This window comes from Lepidochelys olivacea (assembly GCF_965140295.1).
Source record: "Lepidochelys olivacea isolate rLepOli2 genome assembly, chromosome: 4".
Lineage (NCBI taxonomy): Eukaryota > Metazoa > Chordata > Testudines > Cheloniidae > Lepidochelys > Lepidochelys olivacea.
The window spans coordinates 15,937,559-15,955,533 of NC_140414.1; the positions used below are offsets into that span (position 1 = coordinate 15,937,559).

General features: G+C 40.0%; 1 protein-coding gene across 1 annotated transcript in view; it reads right to left on the reverse strand.

The window, feature by feature from the left end:
* Window positions 1-4,400: 4,400 nt before the first annotated feature.
* Window positions 4,401-17,975, reverse strand: part of TEX15 (testis expressed 15, meiosis and synapsis associated) — a gene marked incomplete at its 3' end in the record, with an annotated part of 132,863 nt that continues 119,288 nt past the window's right edge. Inside the window, exons 8-9 of the mRNA XM_084625913.1 lie at window positions 13,473-13,537; window positions 4,401-5,634 (exon numbers count right to left, since the gene is read on the reverse strand). Coding sequence (XP_084482039.1) covers window positions 4,401-5,634; window positions 13,473-13,537 — 1,299 coding nt within the window. The remainder of the gene's footprint in view (window positions 5,635-13,472; window positions 13,538-17,975) is intronic.

The window sequence follows — 17,975 nt, forward strand, 5'->3', positions numbered from 1 at the left end:
AAGTCCTGTATAGGTGTGAATTTCAGCCTTTATAAATATTTATGAGTTAAGCCTAACACCCCTTTCTGCTGTACCAAGGGTACATAACAAGTCTGTGGAATAGCTGGGGTTAGAATAGTTTGCCTGATTCCCAGTCCTATGCTTCAACTACTACCATAGTCCCTCTGCATGAGCGTCTATACATGGAGACAATCTGTTGGAGTTTCAGAAACGGCTACGTGATTTAGGAGCACAAGTTGCACTGAAAGTCAGTGGAATGTGTGCTTCTAAGTCAAATAATTGGTTTTGAAAAATCCCACCTATACTCTTATCCGTTTGTGGCAAATACCATTTTTAATTAATATAAAAACCAAATACCTCATAAATCACAAGTAAGACTACTTTTTAGTCAAGGGTATTTTTAGTAAATGTCATGGACAGGTCACGGGCAGTAAACAAAATTTCACAGCCCATGACTTTTACTATATTTCCCTGACTAAAACTTGAGAAGGAGAGGTGGCTCAGGACAATGGCCCTGGAGGTGCCATGGATGCTTGGTTGCGGGGGGAGAGTTGCGGCCTGGGGGAGGCATCATGGGGGGGTAATAGCCCAGGGGGGACCGGGGGTGCTGGGGAGCTGGCCTAGGGGGCACCACAGGTGCTTGGGGGGGGCACAGCCCAGGACGGTGCTGTGGGGAGGGTTGGCAGGTCTGATGCAGGCTCCTTATCCAGCTCCTGGGAAGCAGAGACCCTAGCTCCACGAGCTGTCTCTGCTCCGACCCAAGCCTCGGTTCTGCAGCTCCCATTGGCTGGGAACCATGGCCAATGGGAGCTTTGGGAACAGTGCCTGCAGGCGGACGCAGCACATGGAGCTAGGAGCTGAGAGAGGGGAGTTGCTCTCACCCTTATGAGAAGCCCCCCCCCCACCCCGGAAAGCACCACCCTGCACCACTCTTCAACCCAGAGCCACGGACTCATAGGTAAGGTGTTCGTACAATACATTTCAAATGTTGCAAACAGGTGCTTGGCAGCATTTGTGCATACTGGGCCAAATTCTCACTTATGTGACCAAGGGCCAAATCCTGAGGACTAGTTATGCAATCACAAGGGGTTAAAAATCCAGTCAACCTATCTCCACACTCTTCATTGTGATGATAGAGTCTGAGGATGGTAGACCAAGTTTGGAAAGGGATGGAGGGGTAAGTACAGGCACAAGGAGGAGAAGGGGAACCAGTTCTAGAGAGGGTCAATAGTGCAGATCCTCTAATTTCATTCTACACCAGCTCTGACCCTAAGTCAGTTAGCCTAGTTAAGAGCTTGGTTACGTAGCCACTTTGGTTACACAATTAAGTAGTTCTATAACTGACTGAGACTGGTTTCAGAATGAACAGCAGCACCCTCAGGGAACCAGGGGGGTGACATTCACCCCTCTAAAGAAGGTCAGCACAAGGCCTATGCATCATTTAAGTCCTCAAAATAAGGGATGAGAAGAATTTAAATGGTGCACAAGAGAGAATTTCACTCCATAAGGACAGAAATACTAAATAAAGAGAGTGCATTTGTTTTCTAGTGTAACATTAAAATTAGGGCTGTCAAGCAATTAAAAAAATTAATCGTGATTAATCGTGCAATTAAAAAAATTAATTGCACTGTTATAAAATAACAATACCATTTATTTAAATATTTTGGATGTTTTCTACATTTTCAAATATATTGATTTCAATTACAACACAGAATACAAAGTGCTCACTTTATATTTATTTTTGATTACAAATATTTGCACTGTAAAAAACAAAAGAAATAGTATTTTTCAATGCATTACAGTACTTGTATTAGGTGAAATCTCGTTATCATGAAAGTTGAACTTACAAATGTAGAATTATGTAAAAAAAACCCCTGCATTCAAAAATAAAACCATGTAAAATTTTAGAGCCTGCAAGTCCATTCAGTTCTACTTCTTGTTCAGTCAATCGCTCAGACAAACAAGTTTGTTTACATTAGCAGGAGATAATGCTGCCTTCTTTTTGTTTACAATGTCACCTGAAAGTGAGAACAGGCATTCTCGTGGCACTGTTGTAGCCGGCATCAGATATTTACGTGACAGATGTGCTAAAGGGACATTACGTGTCATATGTCCCTTCATGCTTCAACCACCATTCCAGGGGACATGTGTCCATGCCGATGACGGGTTCTGCTTGATAACAATCCAAAGCAGTGCAGACCGACTCATGTTCATTTTAATTATCTGAGTCAGATGCCACCTGCAGAAGGCTGATTTTCTTTTTTGGTAGTTCAGGTTCTGTAGTTTTTGCATCTGAATGTTGCTTTTTTAAGACTTCTGAAAGCGTGCTCCACACCTCGCCCCTCTCAGATTTTGGAAGGCACTTTGGTTTCTTAAATCTTGGGTCGAGTGCTGTAGATATCTTTAGAAATCTCACATCGGTACCTTCTTTGAGTTTTGTCAGATCTGCAGTAAAAATGTTTTTAAAATGAACAACATGTGCTGGTTCATCACCCGAGACTGCTATAACATGAAATAGATGGCAGAATACGGGTAAAACAGAGCAGGGGACATACAATTCTCCTCCAAATTCAGTCACAAATTTAATTAACGCATTTTTTTTAAACAAGCGTCATCAGCATGGAAGCATGTCTGCTGGAATGGTGGCCGAAGCATGAAGGGGCACACGAACGTTTAGCACCCGGCTCATGAGACAGCTCATGGTATCCGAGACCATCAGGTGTGTCCAGAGACATCTACACAGAACACATCACGGGACACCGCCAGTACCAGGTCGAGTAACTGAGAACGTCGACCAGGGAAATAACCCACTTCCTTCCCTGATGAATAGAGGGACGCACCCCACCCATGAACTTATTCTCTACACCAATACTGACTTGGACTCTTAATACATTCCATGGGTGGTGCACCTGAGCCCAATTATCCACTGACGCTTTAAAAACTCCCACACCCCACTCTGGATCTATGCTGGTTATGGGGGGAGGGACAGCTCAGTGGTTTGAGCATTGGCCTGCTAAACCCAGGGCTGTGAACCCCCTCCTTGAGGGGGCCATTTAGAGATCTGGGGCAAAAATTGGGGATTGGTCCTGCTTTGAGCAGGGGGTTGGACTAGATGACCTCCTGAGGTCCCTTCCAACCCTGATATTCTATGATTCTATGTGATATGTACCTCGTGAACCTTGTAACCGATACTTGCAATCCCCCATAACCCAAGCCTGATCCCAGATGTACAGTACCTTCCCTCTTAACTTGTGTAAATTTGATTTTAAACATTAACTTTAATAAAATTTTTATATCTAGCAGATAAATACCTTGCAATACCAGCTACAAAAGTGCCATGCAAATGCCTGTTCTCAGTTTATGGTGACATTGTAAATAAGAAGAGGGCAGCATTGTCTCCTGTAAATGTAAATAAACTTGTTTGTCTTAGTGATTGGCTGAACAAGAAGTACACTGAGTGGACTTGTAGGCTCTTAAATTTTATATTATTTTGTTTTTGAGAACAGTTATGTAACAAAAAAATCTACTTTTGTAAGTTGCACTTTCACAACAAAGAGATTGCAGTACAATACTTGTATGAGGTGAACTGAAAAATACTATTTCTTTTATCATTTTTACGGTGCAAATAAATTTTTGTAATCAAAATAATATACGCTTGGATTTAAATTACAACATAGAATACAATATATATATGAAAATGGAGAAAAACATCCAAAATATTTAATAAATTTTAATTGGTATTCTATTAACAGTGCGATAAAAACTGTGATTAATCAGGATTAATTTTTTGAGTTAATCGTGTGAGTTACCTGCAATTCATTGAGAGCCCTAATTAAAATGTAAGTCTAATAACTCAAATGGAATGCACAACTAGATCATTAGCATTAGACACTCACAGCTAGGAAAAGTATAAGGCTAGGGATGTTCAACTAGTCCCGATATCTAATGGCTGAAAAATGATTAGTGCTTTATTAATTTTTACAGTAAGACACTCATTGGAGGGGGGTATTGCGGAGTTCATGCTCCCAGCCTTTAGGTAAGGAAGTGCTTATTGCATTATTCAACAATTGTTCTACTTACTGACTGAAAGAGACTTCACAATCCCAAAAGGAAAGTGTTAGCACTATGTCATAACACAGTGAAACACTAAATGAGGATGGGTTTATGAAGACTGAAACCATGGGTAAAACTACTATAGATGCACTGCCCAGTTTGAAAGATACTGAGCCAAGTTCAGAGGTGACTCACTGATTCTAAGAGAGTCTAGTTTAGACCTCTGCATGTGGCACAGTGTATCATTTGAAAAATCATTGGATCAAGGCCCAAAACTTAATGGTATTTGTTCTATCCGAGGTTGAGGCAGCAAAGCAATGTCTAGATTTAAACACCTGAGGTCACTGCTACAAAAATATGAAAAAAATACTAAATTTAGTAGCCATGCACTTACTGCTGGTCCAAACAGCTTCTGAAGATAATCCTGTATTGGAAGGATATGGAAAAGGACCTAGTGACCAAGGCTGATTTGCAGCATATTGTGGTAAAGATGGCATCTGAGAGCTGTAAGGAAGGGGCATCTGAGAACTAAAATATCCATGCACTGGATACATTTGAGCATAGTTAGGCCTTTGTAGCTCCCCAAGAGCAGCATAACTAAATGACTGGGAGTAAAACATATTAGAGTGTGCATTACACACATTACTTGCAATGGCAGATGTGCCAGACTGAGCAAACTGTTGCACTTCATAGGTTATCTGCTGGTAAGTCTGGGTTATGGAACTGCCATTGCTATCACTTTGATGACAAGAATAAAAAGAATAGTAAGGATAGGATGTCTCAGGAGCCTGCACTAAAGAACCTTGCACTGGAGGTGTTGATGGTGGAAGTTCATTTTGAAAGAGGGCAGAATGTTCAGCAGGGCTTTTTGCTTTTTCATTGGAATGTGGTTCCAAAAGAGAGCATACTGATGGTGATTCTGTATTTTTATTTGCCATAATCACAAGAGGATCTGAAGTACTGACAGTCACACTGCTAGGAGACTCTGAGTTCTTTTCATATTTCTTTTCTTGTCTATCAGGTTTTGTGGCTAAATTATTAGTTGTATGATATTCAGCCAGTAAACTGGATCTTGATATATTTCCTCTGGCATCTGATTCTTGCACATGCTGTAGATTTAGTGCAGCAGACACAGCAGAGGGACTATCACCTAGTTTTGTTGTTGACCTAACAGATTTCTGTGTTGAACATAAATCATTCTCAAGAGACTTTTGAAGCAGTGGCTCTTTTTCTAAAGACAAATGGGCATTTTCACATTTCTTGTCACAGGGTGCAAAACCTTCATGATGTTTTCTTGCATTTTTGTAAAAATTACTCTTTCTTCTGACCATGTGCTTTAGGTCTGCTGAGCTCTGCTGGCTGGTTAAACCTTTTAAATTAACAAATGAGCTTTTTGAAGCATCTGGTGTACGTTTAACATGTGCAGAGCAATAAACAGCTTCCAAATCTTTTGAATGCAAAGGTGAGTGTGGTAATTGGTCTTGCACAGGTTTTTCTAGAGGCCTCTTGTTTCCTAGATTATCCGGTGAGATACTCAACGCTAGATCTTTTTCATTTTGGGGATTAACTCTTGTATTCTCTCTAAAAAGAGCAAAACATAATTATATACTTGTACATCCACACTTCCTTTTTATCCCACTGGTAATAAAGAATACATATATACATCACTATCAAATACTGGTAGTAAAATAATTGTTTATAAGGGAAATGCATAAACCATCTGCTTTAATCCTTTAAATATATATGGATTAACAACTCACTAGTCCATGCTATTTTATAATTACAGGATGTAATACTGTAGAATATTATTCCACACAACTTTATTGTATTTTATAGTCCAGGCATATGTTATTCAATGTTACACTATTTTTTTTCAATTGGATATTATTCTAGAATTCCTCAATAATGTATAGTCTGTGCAGTCCAGTGTGGAAGTATTCCACCTCAGCAAAACTGAACAAAACCATGGTCCAAATCACACATCTTATGCCTGAGGAAATCATGAAGGAACTCTGCTCCTTGCTTTTCTCTGTCCCCTAACAACTGTGTGCTGAAGAAAATGGGGAAGATTCCACCCCTTCTCTTCCTGAAATGTATTAGGGCTCAGAAAGTTATGGGACTGGCTTAAAAATCATCATTTACAAAAATAATAAATTTCAGGTTCTTTTTATTTGCCTTCTGGTTTTCAAGCCTTTAGGGGGTCATATTTAGGGCTTTCTCCGGAATCATGAGGGCTAGAAACTTACTTTAAAAAAATGAAAGCTGAGATTCTCATGTAATCAAATGATTCTATGAGACTCGTAATAACAAGAGCGAGCAATGCTGATCAACTACTACCACACTGTGGTATCCAAGATACATTACTTCCATAAATTTGAATAGGAAACAACTATGTTATAATTATATGCCAACAATTCTCTATCTGCAGATATTTAGGTGTTAGATTTCTGTTTTCTGAATCTTTGATAATATTTAAATTTTAACTTTAAATTATGCTACCTCCTGAAGGTTCGAACCCACACGTGAGAAACTATGCTCTTGGTAAATGTATGTGTCCGTAAAGAATGATTGTTAGCTAAGGAATATAAGAGTAGTAATATCAAAAACTTACACGCTAACATTGTGGTTAAATTATACTGCCATCAAGAAGGTAAAATGAAAATGAAAAGTTTGGATAGAATTTATTTTTCATGACCACAGAGCAAGAGGAGAGAGAGAGCTTTGTAAGGTGTCAATCTGATTCTGCGGAATGAACTCACACAGGAACTACAGACCATTACAAACCTCTCCATCTTCAACTCCAAGTGCCGGGCACTCATCTCTCACCAGGCCCACTTAGCACAAACACAGAGTAGCGTGACCATTTTCAAAAAAATCCCTAAAACTAGAACAAAACACTAAACTGCACTGCACACACAATTCTCCCCCTACGGGAGAGGTTGAGAGAAAGAATGAACCACATGTGCAGTCTGGGAGCATAATGTAGCAAAATCTCATTCAGTGGCAAGTCAATGATAGAAAGGTAAGGGAGGTGTCATTTAATTGGAAAAATCTACAGAATCATAATTTCAATTGTGTTACCCTCTGCAGCATGGCCGGGGGGACTCACTGCCCCCCACTCTCCCAGCTCCATGTCCTCTGATTGGTGGAAAATTTGATTATATAATGTCCTCATGCCGAGTTGAATATTATTCGAAAGACCTTTCTCCCACAACTACAATGGTACCAAAATGTGACAAACCTAAAAAAACTATGCAGATGTATAATCAAGAAAATATGTAAAAATCAATTATTTTTAATTATACTTAACACAGGAATGCATTGCTTGCATAAAAAGAAGACAGATCTTTGGTAATTCTAGAGAATTTAGACTTGACATGTAGGACTGAAAACATGTATTCATCAAAGTCATCATTACTGTTGTCTCTGCCTAGGGCACCACTGCTACACACAGTTGCACGGACAGTGTCTGTCCATACAAGTGTCTGTCCATATGTCACATCTCCATACAAGGCAGGCTGCTGGCCAAACATTTGTAGAGTAGTGAGCATTTGGTCTCTGCACACGAGAAACTGATTAGCTGAAGGACTGATTCTGGAACGCAAATCTCAAGTGTTAACAGTTTCTTATTTGTCAAGAGCTTGTTGTGCTTCAGTCATATCCTCTATGATTTCTAAGCAGGACAGCCTCTGCTGGCATAAGATACCAGTCACATTGTCAATAGGTGCTGGCTTGGGGAAGACCATGCAAGATGTGCATTAATTTGCTTTTCATCTGGCACATAGCCATAGTTTCATTGCACTTAAACCTTGATCATGATACCACAGAAAACTCACACTTTCCCATAAGCTGTACGAGGAATTTGCCACAGGTTTGGGAATGAATTGTTAAACCAACCGCCACCTGTAGTTGTAGATTATGAATATGCCACACCGTTGTCATGTATGTGTTGGAAACCTGACTTTCACTCAAGCACTTGTACAAAAGGCTTTGTGATAAAATGGCAGCCTTGTGCTCCAATTACTTGCCATCATACTTGCTGGTGTTGAAGTCACGGTGATCACCAATGCACTACTTAAGGAAGTAGTATGGGTTACGCAGTATTATTTTTCAGGTTTGGCATCAGTAGGGTGATCAGCTAGCAAGTGTGAAAAATCAGGACACTTTTGGGGTGGGAGGTGCGTATATAAGAAAAGCCCCTAATACTGGGACATCTGGTCACTCTAGGCATCAGCTACGGATCCCAGAAACTCCCAATGCTGTAGGACAAATTGCTTTCCATACAAATGTAGCAGTTGCAAACAGAGAATCTTCATATTACCGTTGATGTCAGCCCTTTCTTCCATTTTTGATAGCACCATGGCTTTTGCAGCTTAAGGACAAGTGCTGTGATTCATTTCTGTGGATAGGACTGCTAAAAACTAGGTCCATATCCCACAGTTCATCTTCAATAAGTGCTTTAAGAGCCTTTCTGCTAAGTATGTGTTCCTCTTCAACCCCATTCAAAGCACATACGTCTCTGTACGTAGCCTCTGCACTGGCCATCACCACCACGTTCCCATCCATTAGAGCCCTCATGAGGCAATTTATAAACTCCAGCTGAGTTGCAGTTTGCAGTAGTAAAATCAATATTTGTTTCTGTTGTTTTTACCTTTTAACACAACACATTACATATATATACTTAGTGCAGTGCTTGATGTGATACACAGTATCTATGTTTGGGTGCATTTTGGGTCCATGCACTCTTACCGCACAATATTCTTGCTAAGAGTTACTGCTTCATACAGTTTCTCATCTGCTTTGTGTATTGAAACTGTGGTTAATGAATGTCTTCGGACTTCCAGTTTATTGCAGAAGAAGCAGGTGTTCTTCTTGAACTGTATGCCGTGGGACCTCGTATAAGGTGAGTCTCGCCCACAGATGGCACTAGATACTTTAACTTTTTGCTGATCCTCAATGTACTTCCTTTCCCATCTTGCCAAATTCAGTTATTGAGTGCACTTCTTATAGCAAGTAAGGTGCCACAGAGCACTGTGTTTAACCAAGTCCTCCACGGAGTATTCTCCAAAGATTCAGCTACTAGTCAGTACCCTTCATCTCACCATTGATGATCATAAGAACAGCCATACTGGGTCAGACCAAAGGTCCATCTAGCCCAGTATCCTGTCTTCCGACAGTGGCCAATGCCAGGTGCTCCAGAGGGAATGAAGAGAACAGGTAATCATCAAGTGATCCATCCGGTCGCCCATTCCCAGCTTCTGGCAAACAGAGGCTAGGGATACCATCCCTGCCATCACGGCTAATAGCCATTGACAGACCTATCTTCCATGAATTTATCTAGTTCTTTTTTTAACCCTGTTATAATCTTGGCCTTCACAACATCCTCTGGTAAGGAGTTCCACAGGTTGACTGTGCAGTGTGTGAAGAAATATTTCCTTTTGTTTGTTTTAAACCTGCTGCCTATTAATTTCATTTGGTGACCCCTAGTTCTTGTGTTTTGAGGAGTAAATAACGCTTCCTTATTTACTTTCTCCACACCTGTCATGATTTTATAGCTCTCTATCGTATCCCCCCTTTTCCAAGCTGAAAAGTCCTAGTCTTATTAATCTTTCTTCATATGGAAGCTGTTCTATACCCCTAATCATTTTTGTTGCCCTTTTCTGAACCTTTTCCAATTCCAATATATATTTTTTGAGATGGTACAACCACATCTGCACACAGTATTCAAGATGTGGGTGTACCATGAATTTATATAGAGGCAATATGATATTTTCTCTTATCTATCCCTTTCTTAATGATTCGCACCATTGTGTTAGTTTTTTTGACTGCCGCTGCAAATTGAGTGGATGTTTTCAGAGAACTATCAACTATGACTCCAAGATCTCTTTCTTGAGTGGTAACAACTAATTTAGACTCCATCATTTTACATGTATAGTTGGGATTATGTTTTCCAATGTGCATTATTTTGCATTTATCAACACTGAATTTCATTTGCCATTTTGTTGCCCAGTCACTCAGTTTTGTGAGATCCCTTTGTAACTCTTCGCAGTCTGCTTTGGACTTAACTATCTTGAGTAGTTTTGTATCATCTGCAAATTTTGCCACCTCACTGTTTACCTCTTTTTCCAGATCATTTATGAATATGTTGAATAGTACTGATCCCAGTATAGATCCCTGGGGGACATGACTATGTTCCTCTCTCCATTCTGAAAACTGACCGTTTATTCCTATCCTTTGTTTTCTATGTTTTAACCAGTTACTGATCCATGAGAGGACCTTCCCTCTTATCCCATGACAGCTTACTTTGCTTAAAGAGCCTTTGATGAGGGACCTTGTCAAAGGCTTTCTAAAAATCTAAATACATTATATCCACTGGATCACTCTTATCCACATGCTTGTCCACCCCCTCAAGAATTCTAGTAGATTGGCGAGACATGATTTCCCTTTGCAAAAATCCTATTGACTCTTCCCCAACAAATTATGTTCATCTATGTGTCTGATAATCCTGTTCTTTACTATCATTTCAATTAGTTTGCCCAGTACTGAAGTTAGGCTTACCGGCCTGTAATTGCTGGGATCACCTCTGGAGACTTTTTAAAAAATTGGTGTCACAGCAGCTATTCTCCAGTCATCTGGTACAGAAGCTGCTTTAAATGATAGGTTACATACCACAGTTAGCAGTTCTGCAATTTCATATTTGAGTTCCTTTGGACCTCTTGGGTGAATACCATCTGGTCCTGGTGACTTATTACTGTTTAGTTTATCAATTTGTTCCCAAACCTCCTCTAATGACACTGCAGTCTAGGACAGTTCCTCAGATTTGTCACCTAAAAAGACTGGCTCAGGTTTGGGAATCTCCTTCATATCCTCAGCTGTGAAGACCGATGTAAAGAATTCATTTAGTTTCTCCATAATGGCCTTATCATCCTTGAGTGCTCCTTTAGCATCCTGATCGTCCAGTGGCCCCACTGGTTGTTCAGCAGGCTTCCTGCTTCTGATGTACTTAAATTTTTTTTTGCTATTACTTTTTGAGTCTTTGGCTAGCTGTTCTTCAAATTCTTTTTTGGCCTTCCTAATTATATTTTTACACTTCACTTGCCAGAGTTTATGTTCCTTTCTATTTTCCTCACTAGGGTTTAACTTCCACTTTTTAAAGGATGCCTTTTTGCCTCTAACTGCTTCTTAAACTTTGTTGTTTAGCTACGATGGCCTTTTTTGGTTCTCTTGCTACGTTTTTAATTTGGGGTATACATTTAAGTTGAGCCTCTATTATGGTGTCTTTAAAAAGTTTCCATGCAGCTTGTAGGGATTTCACTTTTGGCACTGTATCTTAATTACTGTTTAACTAACTTCCTCATTTTTGTGTAGTTTCCTTTTTCTGAAATTAAATGCTACCATGGTGGGTGCTGTGGTGTTTTTCCCCCCAGGAAAGGATTTTATAATAAATTACTTTGAGACAGTAATTAATCATGTTATGTAATGTATGTTATGTAACTATGTGCCTACCATTTGTGGATGGATTCCAGTAATTTATGGCTGGATGCTGATATCTTAATCAGTACCTAATTACTACTCTTTGGCACAATAAACGAAGGTGACAATCAATACCACTGAACCACTTCTCTTGTGCTGATTCTGGCAAATCAACTTGAAGCACTCCTTCCATTCACAGTAACTTGTAACATTAACAAAATTAATCAGGTTTGTCCTGAGCATTAACTGATAAGGTGGTACTGTCAGTTGAGAACCACAATTTAAACTTTGTGAGGGCTGCATGTTTGACGTGCCTATGTTAAAGTATAATATTAAAAAGAGTTGATTTTTAAACATTTTCTTGAATGTATATCTACTTAATCGTTCTAGGTTTGTCCTGTTTGGTACAACTGTGTTCTTGGGAGAAAGGGCTTTTGAATGATACCCAACTGAATGCATTTCCATTGACACTGTATTAACAGAATCTCCACCAACCGGAGTACTTGGAGCTGGGAGCAGGGTTAGCGGGGAGTGAGTCCCCCATGCCACGCTGCAGAGGGTGATACTATTGAAATTATGATTCTGTAAATTTTTATTAATCAAAAGACATCTCCCTTAGCGTTCTATCATTAACTTGCCCACAGAAGTACATATGCTCGCAAACTCTGACACGTTAGTCAAATGGCTCAAAGCACGACTGAAAAGCACTCAGCCACTGTGGTGATGAGTGTGGTATAAGAACCTCTATAGAACTGAAGACAATGAAGGAAAAACTACTCAATGTGCTTTACGCAGTAGTCACCTAAATATGCCACAAACTGCTTCTTGTCATCCTTGGAAATGGCAGGTTTCAGAGTAACAGCCGTGTTAGTCTGTATTCGCAAAAAGAAAAGGAGTACTTGTGGCACCTTAGAGACTAACCAATTTATCTGAGCATGAGTTTGCGTGAGCTACAGCTCACTTCACCGGATGCATACTGGAATGGGTATTGGCAAAGATGACAAAACCCTTGGAAATGGGTTATTTGGCAAAGATGACATTGATTCTGCAGAGAAGAATACCAAATAATTTAGTTGTAGCTAACGCTTTGGAACATCTGGAATAAAGTAGTACATATGGCAATCACTTCTGTTACCAAGATTGTTGAGGCACTGTGGACTATATATGCTCACATGATTTACCTGAAGAGATTGCTTCAGACAGTGGTCTTCAGTTACTGAAGGATTTCAGATTTTCCTCAAAAGAAATTCTGCATCACAGAGTAGGTAAACTATTTATCATTCTGAATTAAATGAGTTAGCAGAATGCTTTGTGAAGACACTTTAAATGACACTAGAGAAAAATGAGGGAAAAAGCCTGCAATGTTGTTTTGGGAACTTTCTTTTGTCATACAACCTTACACCACAGACCTTCACATAGAAACAACCTTGAAGAGCTGGGGTGAAAGAAGCTGTGAAGACATACAATATTCTCTCTGAGACATCCTAACATTGCACGGTGATGCTGTGTCATCTATGCTGATGGAGAATGACAAGAGAAACATCACTAAGCAATGTCAGGATGTGACGTCATGATAACTTGATCAATTAATTTGACACAGTAACCTCTCTCTTTTCCATTACTGTTTTGTTGGTGGCTGAAAGGAGTCCCATCAACTCTGATACATGGCTTAATTCTTCTGCCTCCGGCCTCACATGTGCCAGGAAGTGCAAAGAGTGCCACTGTGATTGGAACACCACACATTAGGTCTGAGAATAGGTTGAGCAAGAGGTGCTTTGTGGACTCTAAAAAAGTCCCCTAGGAATTAAATGCACCTCTAATGCTACAAATTGAGTAGCGCTGTATTAAAGTAAGGGGGAAAGGTGTCACTCTTTTTCCTGTCATTATTCAGCAGATCTTGAGCTTTTCTGCACAAGTGTTTTTACTATTTTAAATCCTAAATATACCTTATGTGGCAGCATGTTTCATTTTCAGCTCCATTTTTTGAGGCTGCTGCCATCAGAACACCAACCTAAGAGAAAATAAACTCATTATATGTGAAATTCTTATATTCTTAATGATTATTTTGTGCAGACTATTCCTGTTAGCTATTTTCAAAATGTAAATGCTTACCTTTGTTTGACTAACATCTTAAATTTGTATTACAATCGCAGTAAAACACTGTCCTTGAGATCCAGGAATTTTGGGTGTTACTGTATAATGAGGGATTCACAAGAGCTATGGTGGAAAGGCACCTTTCTCTGAAGCAGCCAGTGCTGGTCACTGTCAGAGACAGATACTGAACTTGATGGACCACTGGTCTGATCCAATACGGCAGTTCCCATGTTTGGACCCAGATATGCTGCTGGGTAGTGCTGTCAAAGTGAACCAAAAGGATGTATTCTGCTGAGATTTTGGAAGAGTCCAGAACACAAGAGATAAGCTGGAGAACGTTGATGCTTTCATTTGTTTACATGAGGGTTGTGTCATCTTCATGCATGCTGCCCCCAGTGTGAAGTTTGCTTCCATAGTGGGTATGCAAGGGTCTAAATTATGTTTCAGCATGTTCTTTGTACTTATTTACCCACAAACAGGACATCTGCATGTGATCTGGGAATAGATGCCCAATTCTGCAGTGCATTTAGCAAGTGGTTTCATGTCTTTGAAAGGAATTTCTGGAGATACTTCATGTGGAATCCCCTGAGGGACGATACTGGTTCATGGCAAAAGCAATCATCAATGCTGAAGACACTGCACTACTGATAACTGCTGCTGGGACAACACTGATGCAATGAGGCTTTGGATCTTTATAAATCTTTTCCAGTGTGGTAAAGTTCTGACTACAGCCATGCCTTTTGCAGCCTGTGGGTGGGCAACTCCCTATGCTCGGATCAAAAAGTTCTTGGCTTTTGGTAATAACCAGTGGTTTGGAAGCATTTCTGGCATTTGGCAAGTTCTGAGTGGGTCTGCTTCTCTGGGCTTGGTTCTGATTGGGATGTTGTCCATGAATGTGTGTGTGTGTAACTTATAGATTCACAGATTCCAAGGATAGATGTCCGATTTCCTATATATCAGAGGCCAAAATAATCCCTAGAACAGGTCTTTGGATATTTAAAAGTTGTCCGTGATAGACAATCCAACAGGACCACTTGGTAAATTGTTTAATTGGTTAATTACTCTTTCTGTTCAAAATGTACAGCTAATTTCCATTCTGACTTTGTTTAGCTTCAGCTTCCAGCCATTGGATCATGTTATACCCTTCTCTGCTAGACTGAAGAGCTCATTATTAAATATTTGTACCCACAGACTGTAATCAAGTCACCCCTTAATCTTCTCTTTTTTAAGCTAAATAAATTGAGTTCCTTGAGTCTATCAATATAAAGTGTCTCCTTCCCACTGAATCTCTCCCTTTTTAAATCCAAAAAATCACTGGGCAGACACAAACCTAAAGCTTCAAAACCAGTAAGATTGAACTAGTTCTTTCAATTGTTTGATGGTGGTGTTGGTGTTTTTTAAATTTGTCAATTTTTTAAACTAGTATTTCCTAAACTGTAGTCCAATGTGTTAAATGCCCCACCTGCCAGGCTAAGAGGGACTTTAGTGGAGCTGTAGCAGGGATCTGCCTAAGTCCTTTTGGACCAAAGTTAGGTCATGATTGTTCAAGTGAAATATCATCCATAAATAACGCTTTTGCTTTTAAAAAGGAAAACATGCAGCTGAAAGGGCCTCTGAAGGAAGAAAAACACCGTCTGGTTCAGGTGTAATTAAGATTTGCAAAATATAAGACACTGTAATTTACAGTATCTCACTAATAACCATGCATCTTATTCAGACAGTTGGAGTCTTAAAGTAGAGAATATCTTCTGTATATTTTACACTTGTCACCCTATCTGAATGATTAGTGAAAATTGGTGTAGGCTAGGTAATTAAATTAACCATGTATAAAATGAAAACATGTCAGTTTGTATCATGGGGTAGTGGAGACAGAACAGTCATGATAATAAACCAAATGGATTTCATTTCCTACATATTTATTCCAAGCCCTTTCATGCCTTGGTCTGCATACCACTGTATTTCAAGATAACTTTATATAGCTTGGAGATTAACTTTTTAGAAGGTACGTCATCGTGACGGTTCTCGGATACCCAAGACTGAGAGTCACCTTATTCACAGATTCCAAGGCCATAAGGGATCATTGTGATCATCTAGTTTGACCTCTGGTATAACATAGACCATGGAACTTCCCGAAAATAATTCCTAGAGCAGATTTTTTTTAGCAAAACACCCATTCTTGATTTAAGTATTGTCAGTGCTGGAGAATCCACCACAACCCTTGGCAAATTGTTCCAATGGTTAATTACCCTCCCTATCAAAAATGTACATCTTATTTCCAGTCTGAATTTATGTAGCTTCAACTTCCAGACATTGGATCTTTTTTACTCTTCTCTGTCAGACTGAAGACTCTATTATTCATAGAATCATAGAATATCAGGTTTTGAAGGGACCTCAGGAGGTCATATAGTCCAATCTCCTGCTCAAAGCAGGACCAATCCCCAACTAAATCATCCCAGCCAGGGGTTTGTCAGGCCTGACCTTAAAAACCTCTAAGGAAGGAGATTCTACTACCTCCCTAGGTAACCCATTCCAGTGCTTCACCTCCCTCCTAGTGAAAAAGTTTTTCCTAGTATCCAACCTAAACCTCCCCCATTGCAACTTGAGATCTTTACTCCTCATTCTGTCAGGAGTATTATTAAGTATTTGTCCCCCACATAGATCCTTATAAACTGTAATCAAGTTGTCGCTTAACCTCTTTGTTAAACTAAACAGATTGAGCTCTTTGAGTCTATCACTATAAAGCATGTTTTCTAATCCTTTAATTGTTCTCTTATCCTTTAATCCTCTAAAACTTGCAATCTGAGCCTCGTTAAAACCACTATAAGCCATTTCAGATTGAGTTCAGAATGTAGACTGAATGGAAGGCTCTTTTACAGAAAGTGGAAGTTTCCAAACATAAATATGCATTCTAAGGATTTTGTGGTTCAGGATAAAATTATATCTAGGACTTTTTCTGAGCTTCTGATCCAGTTTACTCCCTCGTGGGGGTGGGAGTGCGGGCAGAGTCTCTTCTTAAATGGCTTTGGTGTTGGTAGAGGCTAAGGGGTTTGCTATGCTGGATTTGAGAAATGAGAGGTGACTTTGACCTGCATTCTCAGCTCCTATTTTCCCTCATGTTTCCCCAAACAGCGTCACCTATAAATTTGTAAGCTAAGGGTCTCTCTTTGCAATGACTACTATTCAAGAGTATAAACACAGCTTCCTTGTTAAGGGCCATTACTCTTTTCACAAATCACATCAATTTCCAAAAAAGATTGCCAAGAATCAATATTTTACACATTGCTGCAAGAATTTGCCAGAATCTGAATCCCAGACTTCTCACATTCACAGTAAGGATCATACCCCTAGACAAACAAGCCACTTAGTAGTTTTTCCTTATGAATTACAAAGAATCTTTTTGATTTGAATGATCAAAGCTGAGCTTTCAAATGTCTGCTTAGAGTATCTTCTCTCTTATGGTCTATGGGAACTTTTGGAAGTAAGTCCCATTCTGAAAAGACAACAATGCCTTGCACCCGGTGGAACTACTACTGCCCTGGTCTTAGGTCTTCTTCATTGACTAATTCTCATCACCTGCAAAATTTTCTTGTGTTTATGTAACAGTTTAGTTTCACCCAGAAGCCCCCATTCAGATTCAGTGATGCCCTCAAAAATGGGGAGGATGGGGATTTTTTACACTAATTGCTCATTAAAAATTCACAAATCCTTAGGGACACTGGTTTGTCTTTTGGGAACTTGGAGGCTCTGGATTTTACAAGACTTATCCCAGAGCGGGCTGTTTGGGGTTCTCCTTCCCAGAGAAATCACACTGCTCCTGCTTGAACCTTCCCACAGCACAGTTCCCCTGCAGGAAGCTGCAACCAGGCCCTGACTTGCCAGTCTAATTCAAATCCCTGTGCCCTGGCAGGGTAAGGGTCAGCTGGTTGGCCACAGCAGGGCATTGCTCACCCTATGAAGCTCCTAAAAAGCTTGCCTTATAAATACAGCAGCTCCTGGACATGGTTTGATGCTTGCAGGGTTTCTCTGCTGCTGTGGAGAAAGGTAGAAGGCAGAGGAAGATGACTAGAGAGATACAGAACCAGAGAGGTCCCACAGGCCTCGATGCTCAGTAGAAGAGACCTCCCAGCAGAAGAGAGGGAAAAGAGCTGGAAGATAAAGTGAGATCTCTACTGCACAGACAACAAATACATATAACCATTCTCGAAGATGAAACCCCAACTTGTACCACTACTGGAGGCAGAATTTCTGGGGGCCCAAATGAGGAATGGGGCTTAGAATTGCAGCTCCCAGCAACAACTGATTGCTTTCCAATTCTACAACAGGTGCACACAGCCCATTCATTAAGAATAAAGTAG